The sequence below is a fragment of the Brachyistius frenatus genome, unplaced genomic scaffold (genome assembly GCF_029030835.1).
Source record: "Brachyistius frenatus isolate BFR_SWC_R1_liver_20210118 unplaced genomic scaffold, ASM2903083v1 Contig_186, whole genome shotgun sequence".
NCBI lineage: Eukaryota > Metazoa > Chordata > Actinopteri > Embiotocidae > Brachyistius > Brachyistius frenatus.
Genome location: NW_027210785.1, coordinates 437309 through 463770, shown reverse-complemented (window position 1 = coordinate 463770; position 26462 = coordinate 437309). Strand labels below are relative to the sequence as shown.

At 40.7% G+C, this 26462-nt stretch overlaps 1 protein-coding gene across 7 annotated transcripts in view; it reads left to right on the top strand.

The window, feature by feature from the left end:
- fcho1 (FCH and mu domain containing endocytic adaptor 1) overlaps positions 1 to 26462 on the top strand; it is a 52562-nt gene that overhangs the window by 2602 nt on the left and 23498 nt on the right. For all 7 annotated transcript variants that reach the window (XM_069718127.1, XM_069718123.1, XM_069718122.1 and 4 more), the window contains exons 2-6: positions 9954 to 10004; positions 21836 to 21927; positions 23998 to 24072; positions 24967 to 25108; positions 25370 to 25522. In XM_069718127.1, coding sequence (XP_069574228.1) covers positions 9978 to 10004; positions 21836 to 21927; positions 23998 to 24072; positions 24967 to 25108; positions 25370 to 25522 — 489 coding nt within the window. In that variant the 5' untranslated portion in view covers positions 9954 to 9977. The remainder of the gene's footprint in view (positions 1 to 9953; positions 10005 to 21835; positions 21928 to 23997; positions 24073 to 24966; positions 25109 to 25369; positions 25523 to 26462) is intronic.

The following is a 26462-nucleotide window of genomic DNA, read 5'->3' as shown; positions in this document are numbered from 1 at the left end:
TGACCATTAAAAGTAATTGCATTTATTTAGTTTTATTTAAAAAAAACAAAAAACAACTTGATGTTCTTACAGGTGTTATAGTGTCAAGCTTGGCATGTTTGAATATACATAACTTCACAGTTTTGCCTTTTTGTTTTGTTTTCATCATCGTAATATGACACAAATTTGTGATATATATTGTTTTTAGATGAGAGAGCTGTCGCAACGAATTCAGTAGAACTGCAGTTGTTCACCAAAAAAAAAAAGGCCACGTAGGAATCACTCCAGCTAAGATACTGTATGTAGTTACCGGTCATTATTTATGCAGTCACAGAAAGTGAGGAGGGAGGCCACCTGAGAGGATAATACAGGCAGTGAAAAAGTGCCCAAACCTCCAGTGACACCCTGAAGCTTTTGTTGACTGGCGATTTTCATCACCGCTTTGTAACATCAACTAAACCACCAAACCCTCCTGTGAAGCCTGATTTCCAGCCTTCAAGACATCAGCGATGGCGGCTGGGAGAAAGACGGAGGAAGGTGAAGAAGAGCTCCCTGTTTTGCATTTAGATTTGAGCGGACGAGATGTCCGTGCCGAGCTGATGCTTTGTGACGGCAACCTGCCGAACAGTCCCGTTTGCTATTCACACGGCCTCACGTGCACACAGTTGCAGCCATGCATAGTTAATCAGCCCGACTCCTCAGCATCCCTGACGACTCCTCTTTCTCTCTCTTTTGACCCACAAAGATCTTATTACTGTTACTTTATTGTGGGCCTTCCTTCCTTCCTCCCTATTGGCTCTCCTACAGCACATTATAGGGTGCCCATGACAAATATTAATTATAAATGTGTCGCCTCTCATATGTAGGCTGGAGTGCTGCGGGGCCTCCCCTCGCCCTTGCCAGGCAGGGCAGGACCGAGAGGCAGGAAACAGTGAAGCGAACCTGTTCCGTAATGAAAACATAAGTTGAACTCTTTTAATTCAGAGCGATACTTTTCATTGCTGTGGTTAAGTGTCAGGAATTGAAATGAGAACAGGTGACGACCTGCGGGGACAAGCCCTCTGTGTAAAACCATGACCTGTGCCTGAGGTTGTGAGCAAGAGTCCAGCCAAGGTCCTCTTGTGGCAGATGGGCAGATCCTGAGGCAGCATGGAGGAGTGGGCTCCCCCCGGCTCTGGTCCTGGCTCTGTTTTTGGGTTACTGGTTCATTTTATGCTTTGCTCAGTAGGAGGGAGCGATAGGAAGAGGTGTCTTTTGTTGATTAACAGCAGTACCATTTCAATTTGAGATTATTTTTAATCACCTCGAGTCGAACCAGAATGAGCCGCGAGGAGGGAAACCTCTCATGTAATGACCGGCTGTGTATTCATTTAGAGTTAGACTCCATAATGATCACTTATATTTTATTGAAAATGCTGTTTTATCTTTTCCCTATATCCTGTATTCATGTCACAGACCTCAAGATAGCTCGAGCTGAAACAATTAGCTCAGCTAAAGAAAATTCATCTGCAAAAGGTTTTTTTATCAAACAGAAAGTTTAGTTCAGATCTTAATATCATTGAAGATGAAGTTTTGGTTTTGGACTGTTGGTCTAACGAAACAAAGAAGAAAGTCACGAGCAGATTAAACAAAAACAACTATTAGTTCCAAAAAATGCTGATAGTCAATTGATCATTTAAGCTCCAAACATTTTCTTGTTGCAGCTTCTCAGATATGATGATTTGCTGCTTTTTTTTGTTTCGCATTGTTTGCATTGAACACTTTTAGGTTTCGGACTGTTGTCTTTGAAATTTCTCAGATTTGATAGTGCAAGCCAGTAATTGATTATTATTGAAATAATCAACAATGAAAAGGGGTGTAAAACAACGTGTCTGTTGTTAAATCTATGTCAGTTACTTAATTTTTCTGCGTCAACTCAATTAGCTGTTACAGTTACTTTTTAAGAAAAATGTTACCAATGCAAATTTGCATCTTCTCTGTCTTTGTGTGGAAATAATTTAAATATCTTTTTCATTTTGGATTGTTGGATGGACAAAACAAGCTATTTGATGACATGACAGCCTGGAGAGCTGCCATTTTAAGATGAGGATTTCAGAAGAAAACAGAGTAAAGGAAGATAGACTACAGTTGCACTACATTATGAAGGTCATAATGACTTCTTATCTAAAGTGCTGCCTTACACGTATCATTAATTCAGTTGGGTAAATGTGTGGCTGCAAAAAAAAAGGGATGAAACGATAAAAATCCGGCAGTGCTTTGCCAAAAATAGAAAAGAATCCATGTGGAGAAGAAATAGGAGCTGGGAAACTCGCCGTCAGTCTCTCTGTAGATACGATCAGCTGCAAGGTCGGAGTAGACTCAACACTGTTCACAGCTGAACTACTACAAACATGCTCATCTCCAGCTGTGTGTGGACCTCGACGTGCGCTCTCTGCTCTCACACAGCTGGTCATGCCAGGGCTTATAGAGGCGATGCTCGCCTGGCACGCTGTCGTAGACTGGACTGGACTGGAGCTGCATGCTGCAGTGACAAAAGCACATTCAGGCCAGGACAATGGGGAGCTGACAGCCTGGGTTGTGTTTTATCACTCTGCTCTCTCTTCCTCTCTCACTGCCTCCTCCTGTTTATTGTGTTTGCTGTCTCACTGCTTCTCTCTTTCTGTCTCGGTCACCGAAGGCTCGAGCACATGTTCACCAGGCGGCCTGTTTATCGCCTTGAGAAAAGCTTCGCACTGTTGCTTAGTCATTAAATACAGGTTGTAACTCTGCCATCATGTCGGCAGTGGTGTGGTTGTCAGTTTCAGCGTGTCATTATTAAACCGCAGGCTTGGTTTTAGTGGGCTTTTGTTGATGCATTTGGTTCAGTGGGCTGTGCTGACAGTTTGGTGTTGCTGAATTTGTTGTGAGTGATTATAATCGTCTTTTTCTTATAATAGCTGAACAATGAATCACCAACAGGATGTTGTATCATTTAAGATCAGGATCGGATGTGGACAATTGATTTGACCTCTGTGATTTGATCTGTTTTTGTGATCAATCGTTGAATCTTTCTGTTTGTAAGATATCTGACAGTAATGAAGAATGCTCATCGGTGTTTCTGGATATGTTCAAACGTTGATACTCCCAGACAGTAAATTTACATGACACAACAGAGAAAACCAGCAAATCCCTACATTTCAAAACCTGAGGCCAGAGAATATGACTTTAATGATGACTTGTCCTTCTTGGGCATTGATTAAACCTCCTAAAAACAAATCTTTGTACATCAAAATGACATATTTAGACTTTCGCTTAAGAAAAAAAAAATCTCCTAATGCCTTGAAACAGCTGAGATGCAAATCTGCACTTCTGCCTTCATTTAGTACTCGTGGAACAATACCACCCACTCACCTGCAGCTCAGGCTGGCAGCTCAATGGTAAGGAAAGCCCTGACCTGCAGGTCGATGGGTTGGTTTCTGCGTATGACGTATGAAAACCGGACTGTCTGAATCTGTGTTTTTAAGACTGTCAATGCAGGTCCAAAACAGAAACGATCAGCTGTGAGGTTTATTAGCAAATGTTTTCAAGCGTGCTATCAAGATGAAAAACGTTTCATCAGAGGTGCTCTTTAAAATCAAAATATTTAGCTCGATGATTAACACGGACAATTTATGAGCAATTTTGTTGATGAGCAGTTCCTTTTACAGGCAAAAGCCGGGGTGAATATTTGCTGATGTTCTTGGTCACATATGATAGTAACATCGATAATTGTTAACTTGAAGGCGTAACTAATTGATGTTAAATAGTCCTCCCCAAGCAGCAACTAACTGTGATGTCACCCGTTGGTTTGTTGCCGTTGGCCGCCTGAGTCTTTTAATGGTAGGAAAAATCCTGCTTCAGCGTAGCTTGCTGCCACAAACATCATGAATAATTTTCAGTTGTTCAGCTAATCCTTCCATGCTTCATACTGTGTAATCTTCTTCAAAGATTCATGTTATTATTCTGTCAGTTGGGATAAAGAAGATAGATATGGAAAAATATAAATTACAACTGACGTAAATATGCAAAATACGCTCTTTGTTTGCTTGTTTGGTGGGAAAAAAAACAAAAAAACCAACTGATCACATCGTCATTGAGGTTTTATGTTCATGGAAGAAACTACTGAACCGCCACAGTGAAGCCTTGCTCTAAATTACCAGCCTCAGCAGTGAGTCATCCCATGCTGGTGGATGTGGCAGAAGACTGTCAGTGGAGGTGAAAGGGAAATTAGGCCCGACACAGAATGATCTCTCCTCCACGCTTGGCCAAATCAGGTTTAAAACTAATACTGAAGGACAGACGAGTCGATCTGCAGTCCAGCGGCTCCATAAATTCACTCTGTTTGTGCTCGTCCTCTCTCTGTCACACCTGCACTTAAGTAATAATAGTAATTCTGACTGCATTGCTGGGATCTCACTGTCTGATGAATTTGAAGATATTTTCCAAAACCACATAAGGACACTACTTTTCATTACCGATTGAGCTGCTGATTATTTTTGTGTTTTATTGACGAAAGTGCCGGTCACTGTTTCCCTGAATTAATTCTTCAAATTACTCATTTTGTACAACTAATAATTCAGAAACTTTTTTACAAAACTAACAGCATTCCCATCGTTGTCAGCTGTACTTTGTGGGTAATGATAACTGCACACGTGTTAAACTCAGATGATGGGCATGGTAAACAGCAGTATGTTTTTCGATGCGAGTGTGTTGGCAAGATTAGTTGTTAGCGTCTAGCTCAAAGCACAGCCTCGCACTCGGGTTGCCATTCAGGAATCTGATTGGTTGTGCCCAAATAATATTATTAAAATTAGCATAATAAAAACGTGATCTCGACTAACACCTCTGTGATCTCATTTCTAAATGACAACGTTTGCTGCATGAACCTTTTCCATCTATTACGCCTTCGCCACTTTGTCACTTAGCTTTTTGCGCCATTTTTCACCTTGTCCTTCAATTGTTCGGAGGCTTGTTTGTGTTTACCCGTCTGATTCTGCAGTATGCCTGTGTTTGCTTTATCTCTGGGCCTTGCCACCCACCTTCCCCTCCCTCGTCTCTGTTTTTCACCTCCACCTGTCCTTTTTCCTTCTTTCCTCTATTCCTTTGTGTAAATTTTCCTTCTCCCATCTGCTTTTTTCTCCCTGAGCTCGTGACAAATGTGCCCGTTCAGAGGTTAGCGAAGCATCTTTACTCCACGCTCAGCTGTGTCATTACATTTAACCCAATTCCATTTTTATTTTGCTCCTTGAGCCAGAGGAGGAGAGCTGCTTTCACCGACAGTGTGAGGACACACCTGGGGGAGGAACTCTGCCCGAGCTCTCTCGTCTCCTCTCTCAGCCGGAGGAGGGAGAGAGGCAGGTAGATTTGGTGAGGAGGCGGGAGTTTGTTTTGACCTTCCTTCAGAGAGAGACATCTGCTAGGAGACTCGTGTCTGGCAACAGCAAGAGGAAAGAAAATCAAAACAGCGCTGCTTATATGGGCGGAGAGGACGTGTCATTTATTTCCTGCAGGAATTAAATGGGTTGTGGATGGTATTTGTTGCCATGTGAGACTTTCTCTCTCTCGCTCTCTCTCTCCTCCCCATCTGCTTCTTTTAAGTCCTAATTTTTCATGGCAGCCATCTGTGTGTCGTCAGGCAGGAGAAGAGGTCAGTGTGTCTTCATTGATGAAGCTGGCTGCATTCTTTGTCTGTGTGTCCTTTAAAGAAATGACGCTCACCTCAAACCTGTGTTTGAGGTGCTGCTGTTCTGTCTCTTCAGGCCCTTCTGCTTATTTATCTGTGTGTGTGTGTGTGACTCTCTGACTTGTCACACATAATCATTTACATAGCATCAAAAATGAGGGTTGATTAGTTGTGATTAAACATAAACAAGCCTGGCTGGCAAACAGGATTACAGGACGGTGATAACAGGCATTCATTTTTAATGCTGCTGACATCTAATTTGGAAACAAGTCTCAGAATAGCATACTTGTTCTTCTTTACTTTTTATTTCAAATGTTTTTTGTTCTTCATTTTGCATTTTCCAATAATTTCACCACATGTTTTATGATTTCCGCCCAGAGCAACACCAAGTAAAGACTGTTACTGCCTGTTTTTGTTTTTTTTGCTGCACTGCCTCAGAGTCCCTGAAGACTCTTTCTTTTCTGTGACCTTTTCTTTTTTTTCTTTTTTTTTTTTTTAATCTTTAAGAGCAGCTTTTAGGTTCCCTGATTTACTGCATGAGAAACATCTGCTCCTTTTTGAATTTGGTCACATTTCCGGGAACAATCCTTGAAGATGATACAAAAGCTAAAAAAAAATAAAAAATAAATGAAGATAAAGTAGGATGGATAATATTGAGGAAATGATGCTTTGACAAAGATTTGATTTTTTATTTTTTATTTTATACACTTTATTAATCCCCGAGGGGAAATTTCTTCAAAGATGGGATGTGCAGCGACCAGAGAGTAACTGAGTCAGTTTGTTTTCGGGATTATAGATACAGAAGTCTGTGTCAGACATTTCTCTTTGCTGGTATCACTTTATCTCTGTAACAGTGACTAGAAACTGATTTTCTAAGAATCTTGGTTCACCTGAATTAACTTCTTCAGATGCAAAATTGAACCACAAAATCATTTGTCGTGTTTATTTATCTGCTGTCACTACAGTTTTTGAAAACAACTTGCGGTTAACATAAGAAATAAAAATGTTTCTGACAAATTGGCCCATTTTTGTCTTAAGGTAGTATTCAGAATAACATTGATTCAGCTGTCTGCCAGTCAAGTTTAAACATATCAACATTCAGGGAAGACCTGCTTACTACGTTATTGGAAAATTGAATTTTCTCATTTTTATAAGAATAATATATAGCTGTCTGAATAATCAGTCACCACAGCAGATCTTTAGTGTGATGCACTGAGGAAACTCAAAATGATGAAGCCTGAAAGTGTCCCCTGTCCGTGTTTCTGTTCGGGGTGTTTATGATTCAGTGTCAGTCCGTTGATATTTGCCGTTGTGGTTCAACTATATGTGCTTAGGGACACACACACACACTGCAAGAACCGAATTTGTGCCGACGTATAATTTCTGAATAAAAAATGATCTTGAGCACGAGAAATCAAGGTCACAGCGTGTCCCACTTCTTCTCGGGGCCTCGTTTGCCTCCGAGCTGATTTCAGCTGAACGTCTAGTTGGAACCAGATGGAGAATGCTGGATGTCAGCTACTTCTATACATCCCACTGTGTCCCACATGGGGTCCTGACGCACACCTCGCTCTCTGTGTCTGTGTGTCTGGATTCTGCTGTGTCAAAACTGAGAGGATTAGAGCAAAAATGGCTAATTAGCTCAGATCTACAGTATGTTACAGTATGGTACACCAGTCTCCCCCCTCCATCATGGTGCGTCTGTTTTTTATCTGCTGTCCTCCCTGTGCCCCCCTTTCTGCTTGCATGAAAACCATCTGGTGGTTTGGTCAGGATCACAGCCACTGTATGGGTATTTAGCCATGGAAATCTGCCCAGGCAGCATTTATTAGTAGTGAGTTTGAAATGTTTACCGTTTGAAATTTCAGAAAAAAACATTACTTTTAATTTAAGTAATATTGTTAAGATGGTTTTGAAATGGTATGGGTGGGGTATAAACTCAAATGATTGAAGTACTGATGCTATCTCAATGTTTCATCATTGCACATATTGCATTTTTCCATTAGATACCAGTGATGGATAACCTGAAGTCCAACCAATAAATCAGCCCACTGTAAAGACAAAATGTAATCTGTTGCATACCAAACCTTTGGTGATAACCCTGGAATTATACAAATCAGGAATGATCCAGCACAATAAATTAATATATTTTAAGTTTAAAATACTTCATGCCAACAGGTTTGACCACGGGAAAACATGTTGTTGTGCACAGAATTGTAAATTTTGTAACTAATCTCACAAGATTTTTCATGCATGCAAAAACAAATTTTAATAAAGTATTTTGTTGTTGTTCTTTAATTATGGCGGTTTAAAGTTAACAATTTGGAAAACTATAACGGGATCATATTATCATGACGCAGTTTCACTGGAAATCAAGAAAAGTTTACATTGATTTATCACGGTGTCCGGCTGCTCTACAATATTTCTGTATTTCTCTCCCTCCTGTGTCGGACTGTCCTGATCTGCCAAACAGAAAGCTGTCTGCAGGGCCTCCAGTCCCACTGCTGAGCTAATTAACAAAGTGTGAGGTGTGTCACGTGTGTGTACGTACGTGTGTGTAGGTCGTGCTGTTTTTGTTTCTACGCGTGTTCCTGCTGCCTGATGCCAGGTCACCAGGCCAGAGCAGAGTCTGTGCCAATACAGGGAAAGGGCTGTTGTCAGCACACGCACACGCACGCATACTTGGCACAATTGTAGATAACAGTAACCCAGTATGAGGGCAGCCCAGGGGAGACACTTGCCACATTATGGATTCTCTTGGAAAGGACAGCACCAGATTCCAGTGTTTTTGTGTGTGTTTCTTTAACGTGTGTGTGTGTGTGTGTGTCTGTGTGCGTGCGTGCATGCTCGAGGAGGTCAAAAGGTGTATGTTCAGCTGCTGCCGCTGCTGTGTATTTCCTGCTGCCACCAGCCAATTAAAAATGCCTCACTCATGAAAACACCAGGCCAAGTCAAACCTCAAAGGTTAAGGAGGTATGTTTTATTTTTGTATTTATCTATTTTCTGGATAACACGGCGCTCTGTTGTGTTATGATGTTATTTTCCCGTCCGTGCATACATGGAGTGCGTTTGGTAGAGTCGCAGGGTGCATGTCATTAACTCGGCATGGTTGCCCCTACACAGGACCGTCTGTGTGCTTATGCCTGGTTCAATTAAAGAAAGTTTAATGAAGACATTATCTTATAAATTCTTTCACAATTCACGTTGTGAAAATGTGTCATTGACAAAATGAGGTCAATGGAAGTCAAACAAAAACACGTTTGAGGGGTGATTTTGGATTCACACAGCATATATTCAGGTGACTAACAAAATAATCTTTTGTTTAATGCAGGTTCCGTGAGGAAGGAAATACCTTTAAAAATGTTTTGTGGGCAGAAACACTAAATGTTAACTTTTGTGATCCACCTGAACAGAAACAAGGATTTCTGTGACTGTTACATAAATTCATACTACAATATAATAATTCCATAGTGGAAACCAACTGTAACATCACCCATTGGTTTGTGAGCTTTCGTTTTTGAAGCCTCGAATCTGGCATTTTGCCTTTCGTCATCTTGGTTTTTTGGAGCTGGAAGTGACCATCATCCAAGGGGACACTACGCCCACCCACTGCAAACCTGACTGCACCCCGGGCATGTCAATCAAACAGCAGTATATCATGTTGTTAAACAAAGTGGTTGCTAGAAAGAATATTGTACTGTAAAAGCAGCAGTAAGAGTGATTTTGTATGATAAATGCAGATTCTGAATGAGCCGATCATGGCTGAGTACAGCATCTATCTGTTCCACCAGCGCCGATCATCTCCTTGGTGGTGTCCTCCGTCTCCTCTGCCTTCGTTCCCTTCATCGATCTCCCCCATCTCCCCTGTCACTCCTCCTCCTCCCTCCTCCTCCCTTCCTCAGCTCCATCCATCCTCTAAGTTTATCCTTTGAAGTCATTTGTTAAGCTCCTCTCCACTTACCCTCCCCGAGGAGCTCCCTTCCTCCACCGAAGGTGTCTCAGGAGTTTTTACAAAGCCAGGACTCTCCAGAAGCTTGTTTAAAGTGCAATTTGCTGAGACTTTGATTCTGTACTTTATTGTCAAGGGAGCAGAGAAAAGGTTAAAAAAATAATTACATCTTTCAGACTGTTACAGGAAACCCAAAAGCCATCCTTGAGGCCTTTCTCTCCATCACTTGCACTGTAGAAAATAGAGGTCAGACAGCCTGAAAAAGAAATATCTTGACATCAGCCTTTTCTCTAATGCAGCTCTTCTTTTTTTTCTTTTTTCCAGATTGCTGTGAACCTCTGAGTGACAATGGCCTTCTTTCAGAACAACTTCTGGGTAAGTGTCTTGATAACACCGGAAAAAGAGTCTGTATAATGATGCAGGACACCTGCATATGGTGGTTACATTGATCTTTTAACGGCCTCTTATAACTTATTCATATTCACCAATTATAGCTGAATCACAGCTACGAGTCACTTCATTTATATTCTTGGTGGATGGCTCGGCATCCCGCTCCCAGTTGCTTTGTCAGGTACAAACAGGAAGTGTTTGCTAACAATAGAGATCAATCTTGTATTCAGACCTCTGCTTATTTCTGACACATAGAAAGCCATCTCGTTCAGATTATTCTCGTAGGCAAAGATAATGTCAGCTGTGTGATGGAAATGACTTTTAAATTGCGGTTATTATGTCATGGAAATTCGTGACCTTTAAATTGATTTGATAAACCTGTTTGGCACGTAGCAGGTGGTACATTATCTAGTTGTTTCTTAGGCCAATTGATATCCGAGTTTCATTACCAGTATCTCAACAATACATAAAACCCTCACGGTCTGATCAAAGCTTAGATTCAGACCCCTGGCCTGTTTATGTTTCAAAAAAGACAACAACTGTAAGATTGCGAGCAACAGATACGACGATCATTTCTGTGTTAAAACTCACCAGAAATCCCAACTTTGTTATTTTCCTTCAGCCTTCCTCCTCTTGTATTTCTTTCTGAAGATCAATAAAACCTCAGGAAGTTTAAATTTTAAACTCAAGATGAAACATTTTAACTGGATGCGTCTTTGTGTTGATTCACATCTTCAAAATGATTTTGAATGCAAGAGCTAAAATTGAACCTGCGGTGAGACTCTGATGAAGCTTGTCACTTCAACTTTTTACATTTGACACTTTTGGATAGTTGAAGGCAAAGACAGATATTAGTCGAGACTAAGAAAGCGCCATGGTTTGATTCTGACCTCTAGTGTCTGTCTGCTTGTGTGAATTACAATTTTATAAACACAAAATCTGGGTGTCACACCAATACTCTCGGGGAATATTAGAAACAAATTTCAACAATAGACAACAGCAGACTCCAGCTAACTGTAAAGTTGCGTTGAACCATCGCCTTTCTAATGCAGAGTTATCAGAAGCCTCACAGAGACATGTGTTAGATTCCTTTAGATTTTACAAGTGTACCAAAAAATAGTACCATGACATGGAAATGTGATTTAATTATGGCCTAATTAGCTTCATTTTTGCAATACTTAATGGCCTCATTAGCAGCTTTAGGCAGATGTGGACAGCAGAGGAGCGAGACTCTCTTTCATCCCGCCAACACCTCCCTGATCCTCCGGTGACTCTGTCAGCTGTTCCCCTCCATCATCACTTTCTCCTCTCTGCTCCGTCCCTGCACACCTCATGCACACCTCGTCCGAGGAGAACGGACACTATATTTGTGAAGAGAAGTTTGACCTTTGACCCAGCTGAAAGTGGCTGCTGCAGATTCTCCTGCTGCATCATCAGAGACATGAAAAACAAAAGTATGATGAGGAATATTTAAGACACCGTTCCTTCTGCCGGCACAGAGTCTGACGTCAACGGGGAACTTTTAGTAGTTTGGTGTAAAGAAACGACAAAATTATATAAGGTTCAGGTGTGCCCTAATTCTTCTGCTTTACCTTTTCAGACTGAGAAAAGTCCTCAGTAATAGTTTTGGCATGTTGAACTAAAATTACACACTTAGCTCAAATCATGAAATGGTTTTAGGACATTGAAGGCTCTTTTCTGGAAAGTATTTTTGACCTTTTTATGCAGGTTTGAACCTGCGGTAAAGGTGAGGAGGAGTTGCTACCTGTAGATCATTCCCTGCACATCAGAGTACAACATCCAGGGATATCTCAAACATCTCTGGTCTGCTTTTATCTGAATGATGGTCGGTCTTTGGTTCGTTGTCCAGGGTATTAAAAAAATAAAAAAATAAAATATATATATATATATATATATACGCTTATGTGTTTCCCTCCCAGCCTGCTTTCAGACTCAAGTAGCTGTGTAATACAAATCAACCCTTTAGTTAATTAGCCAGCACGGCCGCTTGGGAAGGAGTCACACACAGAGACTCGTCTTGTTTGGCTCAAGAACATTCACAGCCGCTCACAAAGCCTCCTCATGGCACGCTGTCCTTTTCCATTTACTATATAAGAGCTGTGCTCATGGGCCACAGAGGGAAGCCCATCAGCTGTAATTAAGTACATCCTCAGCAAATTAAGGCGCTGCTAAGTCTTAGGAACAGAATTTGTGTCTCCGTAAGGATTGGTCCCGCTCGGTTATTCTGGGAATTTGAATCAAAATAGTATTTCCTTTAGAGGAATTACAAAAAAAAAAATTTTCATATATGATTAGGGGAAGTATTTTTTCAGCATGCTCTGAATGACTTCAGTGTTTCTCAGATGCGTGATCCCTGTCCCTCAAACTGCTCCTAGTCCAAGCTGAAGCACCAATCCACAGTTTCCCTCAGGAATTGGATTGAAAGATGGTTTCCTGATGTTACGATGTGCTGCTCTGAGTAATTTATGCAATGAAAGTGCTTGTTGTGATCGATTAGCCAATCACCTGTCAGCCTCATATCAGTGTAATTACTGAATGTACAGAACCTGCATAAAAAGTGAACTATTTTCCTTCATTATTATGTGCTGCAGAAAACCACACATTTAAGCCAAGTCAGCATGTGACCAGGGCCCCGGACTCAAAAGGCTCCAGTTTCACTGTGTGGCACTTTTAGGCTTGGGATAATTTGATTAACTGAAAATGTACATATGGGGATATGTTTCCTATAGCATTATATAAACTGCAGTGATAAGGATTAGGGTTGTAAGATTCCACTGGATTTTATTCTTGCATGGAGCAGATTACTAGATTAACATATGTTTAAGCAAATTACTACAAACTCACTGACATGCAGCAAACATGAAAGTGTAGGGGTATTGATTAGTTTTAGGGTTCTTGGTGAAAAACGGTGAGTGTCATTATTTTGCTGCCTTCTCCAATATACCTCATGGCATCTGGTGGCCCTCAGCTTCAAGCAGGGCCGTAAACAATGATTGGCATCACTGTCAGTTAATCTGTTGATTATTTTCTTGATTAGTAAATGAGTCGCTTAGTTTGTTAAATATATATACTGTATATCAAAAGAAGAAAATTCTCATACCTTGAAATTTGTGTTGTTTTCTCTGACCAGCAGTCTAGAAACAAAAGATGTTCTGTTTATGATCATATGACCAAAAAAAAGCATAAAATCTTCACATTTATTTGTAAACAGTTAAGGACGGGCACTTTTGATTAAAATAACAACTCAAAGTGTTGACCAAGTACATTTTCTGTTGAGCTCAATCGATTAATGGAACTTACTGCAGAAACACAGTGAGGTGTTTCTGAGGTTGCACTGGTTTAAAAAAACGAAATAAAAGATATAGCTGATATAACTCAATGGAGACACTGTGGTTAGTACCTTGACTGCTTCACTCACACAGTAGCCTCCTTTTGTTTGGGTTTTACTTGTTGGAAAAAAAATGACACGATATCATCAAGATAGACAGAAGGATTGTCTTCGGTGGTGTACAGTACAGGTGCACAAAGTCAGTCTGCATGTTATCGAGATAGATTTAAATGAATTATTTCAAACTGTAAAGGTCAGCGTATTATTCAGTTCTGGGTGTACAATGTACAAAAAACTTCTATCTCCCCTTTTTAAAGATGGCTGCTTCTTTCCCAGCAGATACTGTGTTGCACAGAAACACCGCCCAGTGGCTTTTTATTATTGCCTGCGTCTCAGTTTAATGATGCCAGCATTGCTGCCCTCCCCTCTCATCGAGTCCTGTGGTTTTCTCTCAGGGTGAAGCGCTGTAAACATACACGGAAAATCTGTCTCCTTTCCATGTTTCCATGTTTCTTTCCCTCCTTCAGACTTCTTCCTTGATTTTATCTCTCCTCCTGTCTCGGCTCTCTTCCTTCTGTCCTTGCTTTCGGTCTTTCTCAGTTTGTTCGTCCTGGTTCTGTGCTTTGCCAAGGCACATTACGAGCCAAGATAGATCAATATAAACGTTGCTAAATTTGTGTTCCCATGTGTGAAAAAGGCAGAATACGGAGGAAAATAACTTTGTAACACGAAATGATTGTGTAGCGTTTGGGGTGGGTAAAAAAAAAAAAAAAATCCATCAACCATTTTGGTTCGAGTGAAGAATTAAATCGTTTTTTTAAAAACCTATGTAAAGGTAAATATTACTATCACGATTTAAACTTGCATATACCTTGACAGAATATAGATACATTATTCCAGGAACTATCCATGTTTCTATCTTTCCTCTCTCAGCAGGGAAAATGAGAAATCTTGCAGACTTGCAAAAGGTTGACTTTTCTCAGACTGACTCAACAAATCAGTCGTCAGCCATCAGTGATGTTGGGCTGCTGCTACCTGCTCCTGATGTTATTGACACCTCTCTGCTGTGGCATTGTTCATTCTGCTCAACCTGCCCGGTCAGCAGGAACACTTTCTGTGAGTCAGCGAAAAACACTCAGCCTCGCTAATGGACCGGCCAGCAGCCTGCTAGGACGGCTTCATGCTGTAGTGTCTGACGCAGGCGGTGGAAAATGTCCGCCTTACTTTTGACAGCAGCCTGATGTACAGTGAGGCAGCTGCGTTATGTTGTGCACCGAACTGGATCTTGTGAAATGTGCGGTTTGACGAGTCACTTACAGCCTGTAATAATTGCTGTGAAAGAAAGTAATTTTTTTTTGTCATTTACCTGTGATAACTGTCTTAATTTTGCCTCCGCCCCCTCCTCTCCCCCTTTAAAACATGTTGACCGGGCAACAAAAAATATTGTAATTGTAATAGCTGACATTACTGGAGATGCCTGAATACAAATAAAAAACAGACACATATAATACCCTGAGTGAAATGTGTCTAAAACCAGCAGCAAAATCTTCAAGCAGAGATCCATTTGATATTCTTTTCTTATTAACACCTGTGCCACTTTATCTTGCAGGTTTATTTCGCTTAAAGATACACCTAAGCATAGTAAAGTATATCCAACAATGGGGATAGTATTTCTCTCAAATAACCAAACATAAGTGCACAGATTTATTTTATTGTACCACCTCTAAATAAGTCCTTTGGATTCTGGCTGAGTGCACGATGACCTTTTAGAAGTTGTTGGGTTTTTTTGACGCAGGAGAGCAAACCTGAAGAAGCTGAAAACAAAACACCACATTAAATCCAAAAAAAGTGTCAAATCTCATGCAGAAAGTGAAATCTTATTTTGTGCAGTCAGATGTTAACATCATGGACAAGCATCCACACAGATTAGAGCAGCTGTGCGAAGACCTGCAATATTAACGTGACCTTCATATTCAATACTAGTTACAGACTGTTGCTGTCCTTAAATGTAATGTGATATATGCTAAGAGTGGTTCATAGCAGCAGTTTTTGATATTATTATATCTGCAGAGCCTGAGCTGCTTTGCCTCATGTTCTGCTCTGTAGTCCCACCTGTGTTTGATACGACTGAAGGACTGTGTTACAGAGCAGGAATGTAGTCAGACATCGGATCCTCTCCAACAGACTGTAAAGGCAGATTTGACCATTAGCCAGAACTAAGGACACAGTTCTAGATGTTGCCAGAGAAAGAAGCACTTTATTAGAAAGTCAAAGCCAAGCTGAGCAACACTTCGCTTTCCCGGTCCTACACGCAGTATGTTCAAATTCTAGCAAAACAAAAGAAGTGTAGAAGTGCAGTGCAGTAGGAATAATATAGCAGGAAAAACTACTTTATTTTATCATTGGCGCCGTCAACTGTAATCCTGCATCCACTATGCGTACATTTTCTTTATGATTTAGTTTTTTTGGAAAATATACATTCTTGAAAATCAAATTGTGAGAACAGCAGATCCTGTTCTTGTGTTTTGGCTGCACTTATTAAATGACGTTATGATGCAGATAGGTTGATTTCAAGTTTTCTGAGGGTGTTGTGTCGGTAACTTGAATCAGTTTGTCTCTTCCTCTCTCGCTCGCTCGCTTCGTAGACGTGCAGGCTGTCTGCTGCAGAGTAACTGTGATTGGCCCCGGTCGCATCCATTTTTCTTGGACACCTCCCCTCCCAATTACCAGCAGCCACTCTTCCATCATAACTTCAAAATAATGCAACCAAGTTAAATAGATGTTGGTAATTTTGATTAAACATGCAGTTCTGGAAAATTTCAACATAGATAAATTAAATTAGCATACATAAAATATAAGCTGTGACTCATAAGTGAACCATAAGTGCACAATGTGGGAAGGTGAAATAGATACCCGTTATAGAATTTAACGGTGACCATAGAAAACTCGAAACATAAATGTGTTGCTGCACGAGTTAGCCTGCAGCTGCAATTACAATTTGGAAGAGATAAGTTTTACTAACAATGGTGTAACGCTATACAGTACTCGTTAGGATAATTTGAAAAAAACAGTCTACCGAGCTGCCGGGCAAATTGTGTGCGTACATTTGAAATGTAATCCTGCCGGTGCCTCTTAATAGCCTGACTCGCCCGACTATTCCAGGCAACATTCTCCTCCTATTCCACTATATTTGTGCATTACCGTTTTTCTCTCTTTCAAAAGAGGAATCCAAGAAGGATTTGGCCATTTTAATATCCGGGCTCGCCTCCCCAAAGGACACTGTCACTGCTTCATGGGCCTAGCACTACCCATAACAATTGTGACAGGTTCAAGGAAATACCAACAAGCCAGTGTTTTTTGTGAATGATAGTTTTTTTGTTTTTTGTTCACTTGGGATGTTGTAGAAGAGGTTTTGATGAACTGCACTTTGTGTGTGTTTTCAGAGTTAGAAAGTATAAACAGTTTTTACACAGAATCCATCCATCCAACTGAAGTCTACTTTACCATACTAGTCTGTTCTTTTTGTACGATCTGGTGCCTCTTTTACAGCACTAAAGGAAGTTATTTGTTTTTTATATTTGAAAGACATTTTGTTCTGGTTTTGGAAAATAGAATTAGGAGAAAGTCAATGTTTAGAAAACACAAGATATATTTGAGGTTTGAAAATTGACCAGTGAGTAGTGCATTGATCCGGTTAGGGGAAAGAAAGGTTTATGTTCATTTTTGAGGAAAGAGACAGCTGTCAGTCATCTTTGTGTCTTGCTATACCACAATGAGGAAGTATTTAGATTTGTAGGTATAACTGAGGTCATTTCAACTTGTTTTAAGGATAAAAATTATTTGTGAAAGTTCTCATAGTCTGTTTGTGATCAACAGCACAAGTCAGATGATTAAGATGCAGAAGAGGATCTTTTATTTGTTGATGTGAAGCAGCTTTGAAGAAGGCCCCGAGCTTTCCTCACTGTCTGTAATTTATTTCATAGAAGCCTGAAGGGAAGTCTGAAGATGTGTGTGTGATTAGAATCAAGTGAGAGCAGTTAAACAACTCTAACAGACTCACACATGCACAGATGAAACAGTGGTTAAGGGTTAAGGGGGTTCAGACAGTATAGAATAAGTAAATAAATGATGTTTTTTTTTTTTTTATGTTTCTCTTTTATCAGTTTTCTCAATACATTCGCAGGTAATTGCCCGCTAGTGGAGGAAACAGGCTTATAAGGTTCATATTCTTTTATAGTGAAGCTTTTAAAACATTTGTTATAACAGAGAAAACTTATCAGAGTATTATCACATCCGCTGAGGCACATTATTCCTACAGCAGCAGCTCTGAACCTCAAAGATCTTCAGTGCGGTCACCGTGTTCATGAAATCTGAGAAGGTTTTCTGGAACAAATTGATATCAATGGTCTACAAAGCCTTCGATCCTTATTAAATTACCTGACCTGATAGTGAACTTTTTAACTGCATGGAAACGGTTTGGCATCAGAAAGCTGTAGGTATAACAATACTGTAAATGCTTCTGAAAATGATTCTGTGCAGTGTGCCAGACTTTTAAATGGGTCGTGCTTTTACTGCTGCCTGAAGTGAGGTCTATTAGAAACGGCAGATGATTAACATATAAACAATAAAACCACTTCATTAAAATCAAACAATAGTTTTGGTCCTCATGATCTCAAAAAAAAAAAGAGCAAACTCAGTCTTAGATGAAGAATAATACATGAAATGTTCACATTTTCTGACACTAACAAGATTAATTTAAAACGGAATAAATTGTATTATTCAAAATTTGTTAGAATGATATAGAATACAACTCATGTAAGCCTTCAGTGTCTCCACCAATCAGCTGCTCGGACTCCTAGTTGAACCTAAACATTGACCCCTGAAGAACTTTTCTAAGTCTTGGGTTTGCCTTCATAAAAAGTGCTGAAAAGTGTGTTAATATTTTTTTTTGCTTTGAGACCTGAGAGTGACAATCATTACACCTGTTAATAAACCTCTAAAGTCCTTGTCCCAGATCAGTTTGGGAAAAAACTGGAGATCTTAACAACTTAACAGACCAGTGCTGGAATGTGATTTACTGAGATGAAATGATCATTTTCCTGCAACACAACCCTCTTTAACAAATTTGAGCAGATCCCCCACTGCCTTCAGTGATCCACTAACTCTTAATGAGAAAGTTGTCCACGTACAGATTTTACACTTCCCCACAAACCTCCCCCCTTCCCGCTCCTTTCTTCTCCCCTCCCATCACTCTCCTCATTGTCATGGTAATGGACTCCATCATGCGTAACCAAAACGGTCAACTAAATTGATGAAAAAGAGATCAGCAAGAGGGGAGAGAAGAGAGGGAGTTTGCATATATCAGACATGAGGGATTTTCATTCACTAAAGGCTTAAGGAATAAATTATGGCACTTGAAGACACTTGAAGACGAAGTCAGCGGGTTTGCAGATCTCTCGTAACGTGTCTCGGCATGACTCAACGTGCATCTCTCATCTGGTTAGACGCAAACAGGACTGTAGTGTTCAGGCAGTGAGGACAGACCTGTCAGTGCGGTCTCACCTTAGTTCAGTTAAAGGTGTGTTCCCCTACGATGAGCCACATGAGACAGGAGATTGAACTGTTTTGGCTTGTAAGTATTTCACCCATGGTAATGCATCTTTTTTATATAAGTTTTTCATTGATTTGTAAACATCAGAATCAGTGTTAGAAGATGAGGATGGTACTCAATAGTTTTATTATCGTCAACAGTCCCAAAATAAAAGCACTGATCTGTTTTCTATCTCTTAATACTTTCAAAATATTCTGGATTCATACTGAATACATGCATCTTCAAAAAACAGGTTAGAAATACATGATTACTAAATGACCAAAACTGTGAAATGCTGTTAACCATTCCCAGCTGCTGATTGATGGCGTTTGTCGTTCTCATGAATATTTACAGCAGCAGGAAGTCGGATGCGTAGATTTCACAAAATAATCCACAGTGCCTGTGTTCATTGTAACAAACATGTCATCCAGTACAACCATGTGGCTCACTGATTGAGCGCTCAATAGTTTCGGGTGAACGATTGCGCTTTTAGCACAGCAATAAGCTTTATGATGCTCTAGGTGAATGGACGGTAATTATTATTAGGATCAATATGTGGTTGGTTTTCGTCTTTTGATGGGAGTTGTTAACAATAACAATAATAATTGACAGGCAACTCTTTCTACAGCTGGGTATCCGACATCAGTTCTTTTATGACACCAATATAGGGTTAACGGTGCGCATTTTTAGTCAGTCTCTCTTGAAATGCATTCATATTGTTGCATTAATTGTGCACAGAAAAAGAAACAGAAATAGATTGGTCAGCGTGAAGTTTACAAAGCTATTGAGCCATCCAACAAGCTGCTCTGATGAAGCGTCCCGAGAGCTTTACTTGTGTCAAACCTGGAGAATGTGACAGTGGAATAAACTTAAACTAGCAGTGGTATATAGAAAGTCAGAAACTACTTCCTCTCTGTAAAGTTACTATATGATGATGAAGACTGTATGATGATGGAGACTTTATGAGCAGCTGTCCTGACGAGACTTATCATTGAACCCTGTGTTTTTTTATGCCCGTAACAGTCTGCTAGCAGTGGTGCACAGGTGCTGTGGAGAGGCAGGTGTGTTTCTGTGTGTGTACGTGTGTGTTTTGAAGGCTTAAACTGGCAGCTCGCCTTTCTGAGCAGAAGGTCGAGTTTCAACAGAAAGCGTCTGCCAACTGCAACGAAGAGACAAAACCTATAGAGACAGTAATGGTCATCCTTTGAATAGAGCAGTTAATAAACAACACTGTCGGACATGCAGAAGGCCCATTCACTGTTAATAAACAGCTAATGTCAAGGCAGTCAGCCGTTTTATTATCATACAAAAACCCTGTCATTTGTTAAAAAGATAAGAAAATAGGATGTTCTGTCTGTCTTTTAGCCTACTTTAAATAAAGTTATTTCAAAGCAGTGACGTGTTTATTTCAGGATGACGTAACTAACCCCCAACATGCGCAGCCTTATTTTCAAAATTGTGATGCATGATGATCTTTTCCCTCTGTATTGATTATTTGATTGATCAAGTACTTTTTTCAGTGGACCAGAGATCCTGAAACTTTATTAGACAGGAAATAAAAACTACCAATCACCCTCATGGATAATGCAATAATCATTAACAAATATTGTTACAAATAAAAAAAAAATTCTGTCCACTTTAGCGCGTGGATGCTTATTCTGTGTTGAGAATGTGTTGATGTCAGCGCCGCCGCCGCAGTGAATGACTTTGCCGGAGGTTTTCTGTCTGGTTTTGTGTCATCAACCTGTCTGCACCTCCCAAAACAAGTGTTTCTCTTCCCGCTCGCTGGGAGTCGAGAGCTCCGGCTGTGTCTCTGCTTTTTATGCCAGCTATGTGGTGCGTGTGTGCATGTGTGTGCATGTGTGTGTGTGTGTGTGTGTGTGTGTGTGTGTGTGTGTTACTGGTGACCCTTCTTTGGCATTCCAGCCATTCCCCTGGTACCTGGGAACTGCTCTGTTCTCCTCCAGCGGGGGTATTTTTAGGTCCCGAGAAGCAGCTGTGTGTGTTTCTGTCTGCGCCGGCAGCCCGGCCGTCTGTTCACTGGAAAAATTTGGTGAGGCTGAATGTTCGATGCAGCCTGTCTGCAGCACTGCTGCAGCTTCCGGCACCGTCAGATTTAGACAGACTTAAGCTAAGACAGGTGTAGGTTTGTATAATTACAACAGTGACGGTTGTGAGGTGGTGATGTCGTCTCTGTTAAATCTGCTTCGCTGCAAGGTTGGCAACTTTTAACCCAGTTCTGTGGTTTTCTCACATTTTAATAGCACCGAGTCATGTTTGGCTCTGAGGTTTTCATGCTGGACAGATGAACAACAGACAGCGAGTTAAGTTCCAGCGGATGTGCTGCAGCAAGAGGCGTGCTGGTGTGGAAGGCTTAGGTGTGGTTTTAAATGCATCCTGGATGGACGGCCAGTTGCACCACAAGAATGTATAGAAAGAAGATCTTAAATAAGCACAAGAAATCAATCGAGCACTAAATGTTAATTTTTTTTATTTTGACAGCGATCATGTGAACATGAAAATTGTTGCTCACTCGTGATATTTTTCTTTCTCAATTAGAGGTGGAGAAAAGATGATAGAGCGTAGTGTTATATCATTTGTTTTGTTTGTTGAGCCTTTCAGGAGACACCGACGTCTTCAGAGGAATATCATCACAAATAAAGATACTGAAGCAAACTCTCTTTAACTTTATACTGTTGCTTTGCCGTTTGGTGCTAACAGACTGTGTGTGTGTGTGTGTGTGTGTGTGTGTGTGTGTGTGTGTGTGTGTGTGTGTGTGTGTGTGTGTGTGTGTGTGTGTGTGTGTGTGTTCGTGCGTGCGTGCGTGCGTGCGTGTGTGTGCGCGCGCGTGTGCGTGTCTCATTTGTACCTCGGCAGGGGGAGAAGAATGCCGGCTTTGACGTGCTGTATCACAACATGAAGCATGGCCAGCTGGCAACCAAGGAGCTAGCCGAGTTTGTCCGAGAGAGGTAAGGTTTGCGTGTATTTGTGAATATGTGTGTGTGGGAGGTGGCGGGTAGTGATGGGACTCGGGTGGAGGAGAAACTCTACGTTCTTGACTCCTCTGCGTACTCCGAAGGAGAGATGGGAGATTGCGCCAAGGTTGCGTGAAATGCTCGGCGATTATAAATGAAGGGTTTAGGATTTCATCTCCCGCTGCATCTAACAAGGTGTTGGTGATTTATGCCGTTTCAAAGCTCTGCCAGCAGAATGTGGAGAGAACACTTAAACAGGTGTCTCTTTGTTTGAGCGGCTTCAGACATATGTCTCTGCTCTGACCTTTAACCCCTGTCCTCTACTTTTAAAGAGACTGACACTGTATTTGGTTGACCTCTGAGCTTCCCGCAGTACACACGTGTATCTTTTTCGCCTGTGTGCCGACTGCTGGGTTTGAATTCTCTCAAACAGTTTCATCCTCCCAAAACACCTCCTCTTCAATCACAGCTCTGCCACCGTAACGAGGCGCGGCAGGCGTGTTGAATTTTGGTTTCCTCCGCCTTCTTTGTTATCATCGTAAAACGCATATTTGCTGTGCAGCAGTATGTAATTGGGACGGTCAATTACAAAACTAAACGGGTCTTCTAAATTGGATAGATGTCATATTCAGCTTTGTCCACTAATTAGTGGTCAGCAGTGAGTACATTGAGGGCAGTAATGAGGAACCCGCAGGAGTTTGTTTCTCTCACAGCTGGAAGCGGACACACACAGAGCCCACTGTCAGCTCGGTCATATAACCCCGACGTTGATTCAGAGCGCCTGTGCACATTCCTCTCTGGGGGAAATTCGCTTATCTGCTCAGGACAGCAGCAGACAACAAATCAGCAGTCAGGAAATGAAAAAATAGTATGTGATCCTGCAGAATGAAGGCAAAGCAATTGGGTTGATAAATGTCCTCCTTCTCTCGCTGCTTCACTGAAAGCTCATTTTGATATAAGAAACTATATAAGAAACACTCGGTTAAAGCACCGTAACAACTCCTCAGCCACATTCTCATTCACTGACGTCACTACGGTACTCAGTCTGATGAAGATACGCTGAACCGCTAAGGCTGGTTAGTTGAGTCTGAGGATGGAAAGTGTCCGTGAAAATAAGATTTAGTTGACCTGACTTATTTAAGGACCAGTGATGGAGGGAACAGAGCAGAGACCAGCCTGTAGTTAGTCATTTAATCAATTAGGTGGTCTTTAGTAAGTTTCTATTTTGATAATTGATGAATCATTGAATTACGTTAACAAGTTAAAATACTTTGTCGTGTAAAAATGACAAAAAAAAATTACTTGTCATGAGCCAGTTAAATATCTTGGTGTTATTTTTTTTTTCATCAAACCCTTTGGCTGTTGACAAATAATATAAATTGATCAAATAAAAATATCCAACAATATAAATTAATATACAAAAATATATATTGAAAATATATAGATATGTCCTGTTTGTGACACAGTTGGATCCCCAGTACAACATCAGCCTCTCTGCTCAGGATAAACAACAACAATAATACATATTCTGGTCCCCCTCAGGTTATTTGGATCAATTCTCCCTCTTTCTTCGTCTCCTGGGTCTACAAATGGTTATTAAAGTTTCATGGCCAGTCTCGTGAAACTCGTCTATTTATCATTTAAATGTGGCTTGCTGAAACAGTTGCCCATCGCTGATGAAAATTAATCTTCGTGTCACACACTCGGGTGGTGGAGGCCCAGCGTTGGGACCAAAGTAAGGTCCACATGGAGAACATAACATATGAGGCCATTAGCAGAGGCAATAGTGAGTAAGAGTGTGAGGAAGGGCTGTTGGAGTACATTACATTTACCGGTCTGCGGCTGTTTAGAGGAATTTACATTTCAGGGGATTCGCACAACATTAGTCTCCCTTGTCATGTTATTGGCAACTTCGACTTTAGTGGGGGAGACAACAAGAAAACGTGTACATCTTCAGACCTCGCACACACACACACACACACCCCTGGATATCCCTAAATTAGATTTCCTGCATCAGTTCTTGTGCTCGTGTTCACATGTTTGTGTGCCTGTTTGTGTTTGCAGGGCTGCCATCGAGGAGACTTACTCCAAATCGATGAACAAACTGGCTAAAATGGCCAGCAATGGAAGTCCACAGGGGTGAGTGCCGCCATGTAAACACAGGACAGCATTACAGTAGCACGTATTCCCCAGAAGCTGTTGTTTTTGTCATTATAGATGTAATGGTCATATGGCTGCGTATGAGATAAGGATGAGTACCATCTGTATCACCACATGTCCATATTTATGATTAAAATGACATCTTCTCTGCCATTTAGACTGTGGTTTAACTCGTACGTGGTCCTCCACATTTCTGTATACATACAAAGAGATGGAAAGTGTGTCAAAAAGCACTAAACCAGGCTGACTCGTGCAAATGAGAGCAGAACAACCAATTAAAGACTCTGAAAACTTAATTGTCATCTTAATATAAATGACTCGATCCCTCATGATCACAGATGGGAAGTTTTGCTTATTTGACAGATTTCTGTATTCATGTTTCTTTTTGTTCTTGTCTCATTGGTTCGAAGTGTAGTTAATATAGTTATGACAACATTATCCCGACTGCCTCCATCCCAAAGACCTTTTCAGTTGTTTTTATAGTATGTAATAATATAATAATAAAATGCTCACTGCTCAGGGGTGCCTTTGCCTGTCTTGGAATATTGACAGATGGATTTCAAACAGAAAGTATTAATGTTATTACCTATTCATTTTATTATTAAATGTTTCTTTGACTGTCTTGTCACAGGTAAATTACAAGCTTCTATTAATTGAGCCAAAATGAAAAAGTATTTTTAGCTTGTGGAAGCTCTTTCCTTAGATGTAATTTTTCCATAGGGTGACATTTAATACTAGAATACATTTTGTGTGTGTGTGTGTGTGTGTGTGTGTGTGTGTGTGTGTGTGTGTGTGTGTGTGTGTGTGTGTGTGTGTGTGTGTGTGTGTGTGTGTGTGTGTGTGTGTGTGTGTGATTTTTGGTGTATTTCTCAGGACTTTTGCTCCCATGTGGGACGTGTTCAGGGTGTCCTCAGATAAACTGGCCCTCTGCCACCTCGAGCTGATGAAAAAGATGAACGATCTGATCCGGGACATCAACAAGTATGGAGACGAGCAGGTCAAAATTCACCGCAAGGTACGTATCTGAGAAGAGAAGACGTACTTTGCCACCGCCCAGACACAACACTTTGTCTTTGTCTGTGAAGATGCAGTGGGTGAATATTTTCTTGCTGCTCGACCTGCATTGAGCCTCTGTCGCCCTGATCTAATTGATCTCACAGCAAATCGAATTACTGTCTTCTCCTTCGTGGTAACTGCTGCATCTGCCCTTAAAGTATGAAGTACAATGATGATGTGCACATTATGTCCATGTGTTGTCTTATTCTGTGTCACCCAGACGAAGGAGGAGATGGTCGGGACGGTGGAGGCTGTGCAGGCGCTGCAGGTTCAGAGCGGTCACCTTCAGAAGTCCAAGGAGGGTTACCACACCAAGTGTTTGGAGCTGGACCGGCTCAGGAAGGAGGGAGGACCACAGAAAGAACTGGAGAAGGTGAGCCACCACTTTTAGCTTTCATTTGACAACAATTCTGCACAAAACTGAAGCTGAATGTGTGTCCCATGAAATAAATTAGAGTTTCAGTTACACAAATTGCAAAGAAGCTGAATTTACCTGTTGTTGTTGTTTCAGGACAGCAGATAGTTTTTGTATTATTTGTTCAGGTTTTAAGATGACCACCTGAGATTTCTGCTTCTGCCTCAGTATAATGGAAGTGAATAGTATTCAGTTTGTGGTGCTAATTGCATAAAAGACATTTTAAAAACTTCTGCAGTTTCAGATAATTTACAGACTCTCAAAGTTTGAACTGCTCTATCTTAAGTTTTTCAGGTCATGTTTGTATAATGCACGAGTGCGGTTCGGTCTACCTTCAGAGACATTTCTGAAGAAATAGTGCCTTTGAAAACTTTGGCAACATAATTTAATATTCTGGGAGGATCGATCCTTCAAACTAAAGACATTAATTATTTCTAAGAGGTTGTTGAGGGCTTCATGATGCAATATAAATGTTTACAGCTGATATTAACTAAATAGGAAAAATGTGAGTGTGTCAGGCTGTGTTGAATAAATTAGTTGTTGCACCTCTTTCTTTGTCTGTTGTTGTGAACTGGAATTTGTTGATCAGAATCCTATAATGAGCTTTTGGATGTCATGTTATTTTTGTCTGTATGGTAAGCATAAAGTGCTTCATGCATCCTTCAGGAGATGAGAGTTTTACCGACCCTCATGTCAGACATAATTGAAATATATTTGATTTGTTCCAGTTAGATAATCATTGAAAGTATCATTAGTGCAAACTGAATACAGAATGGACTAGTTGTAATTATGAGGCAGTAATTGTTCCCATTCACTTATCGAGCTATTCTTTTTTTTTTTTTTTTTTTTCCAGGTTTGTGAATGAATCACTAGCCTAAAGGCCCCATTATTGTTCTCT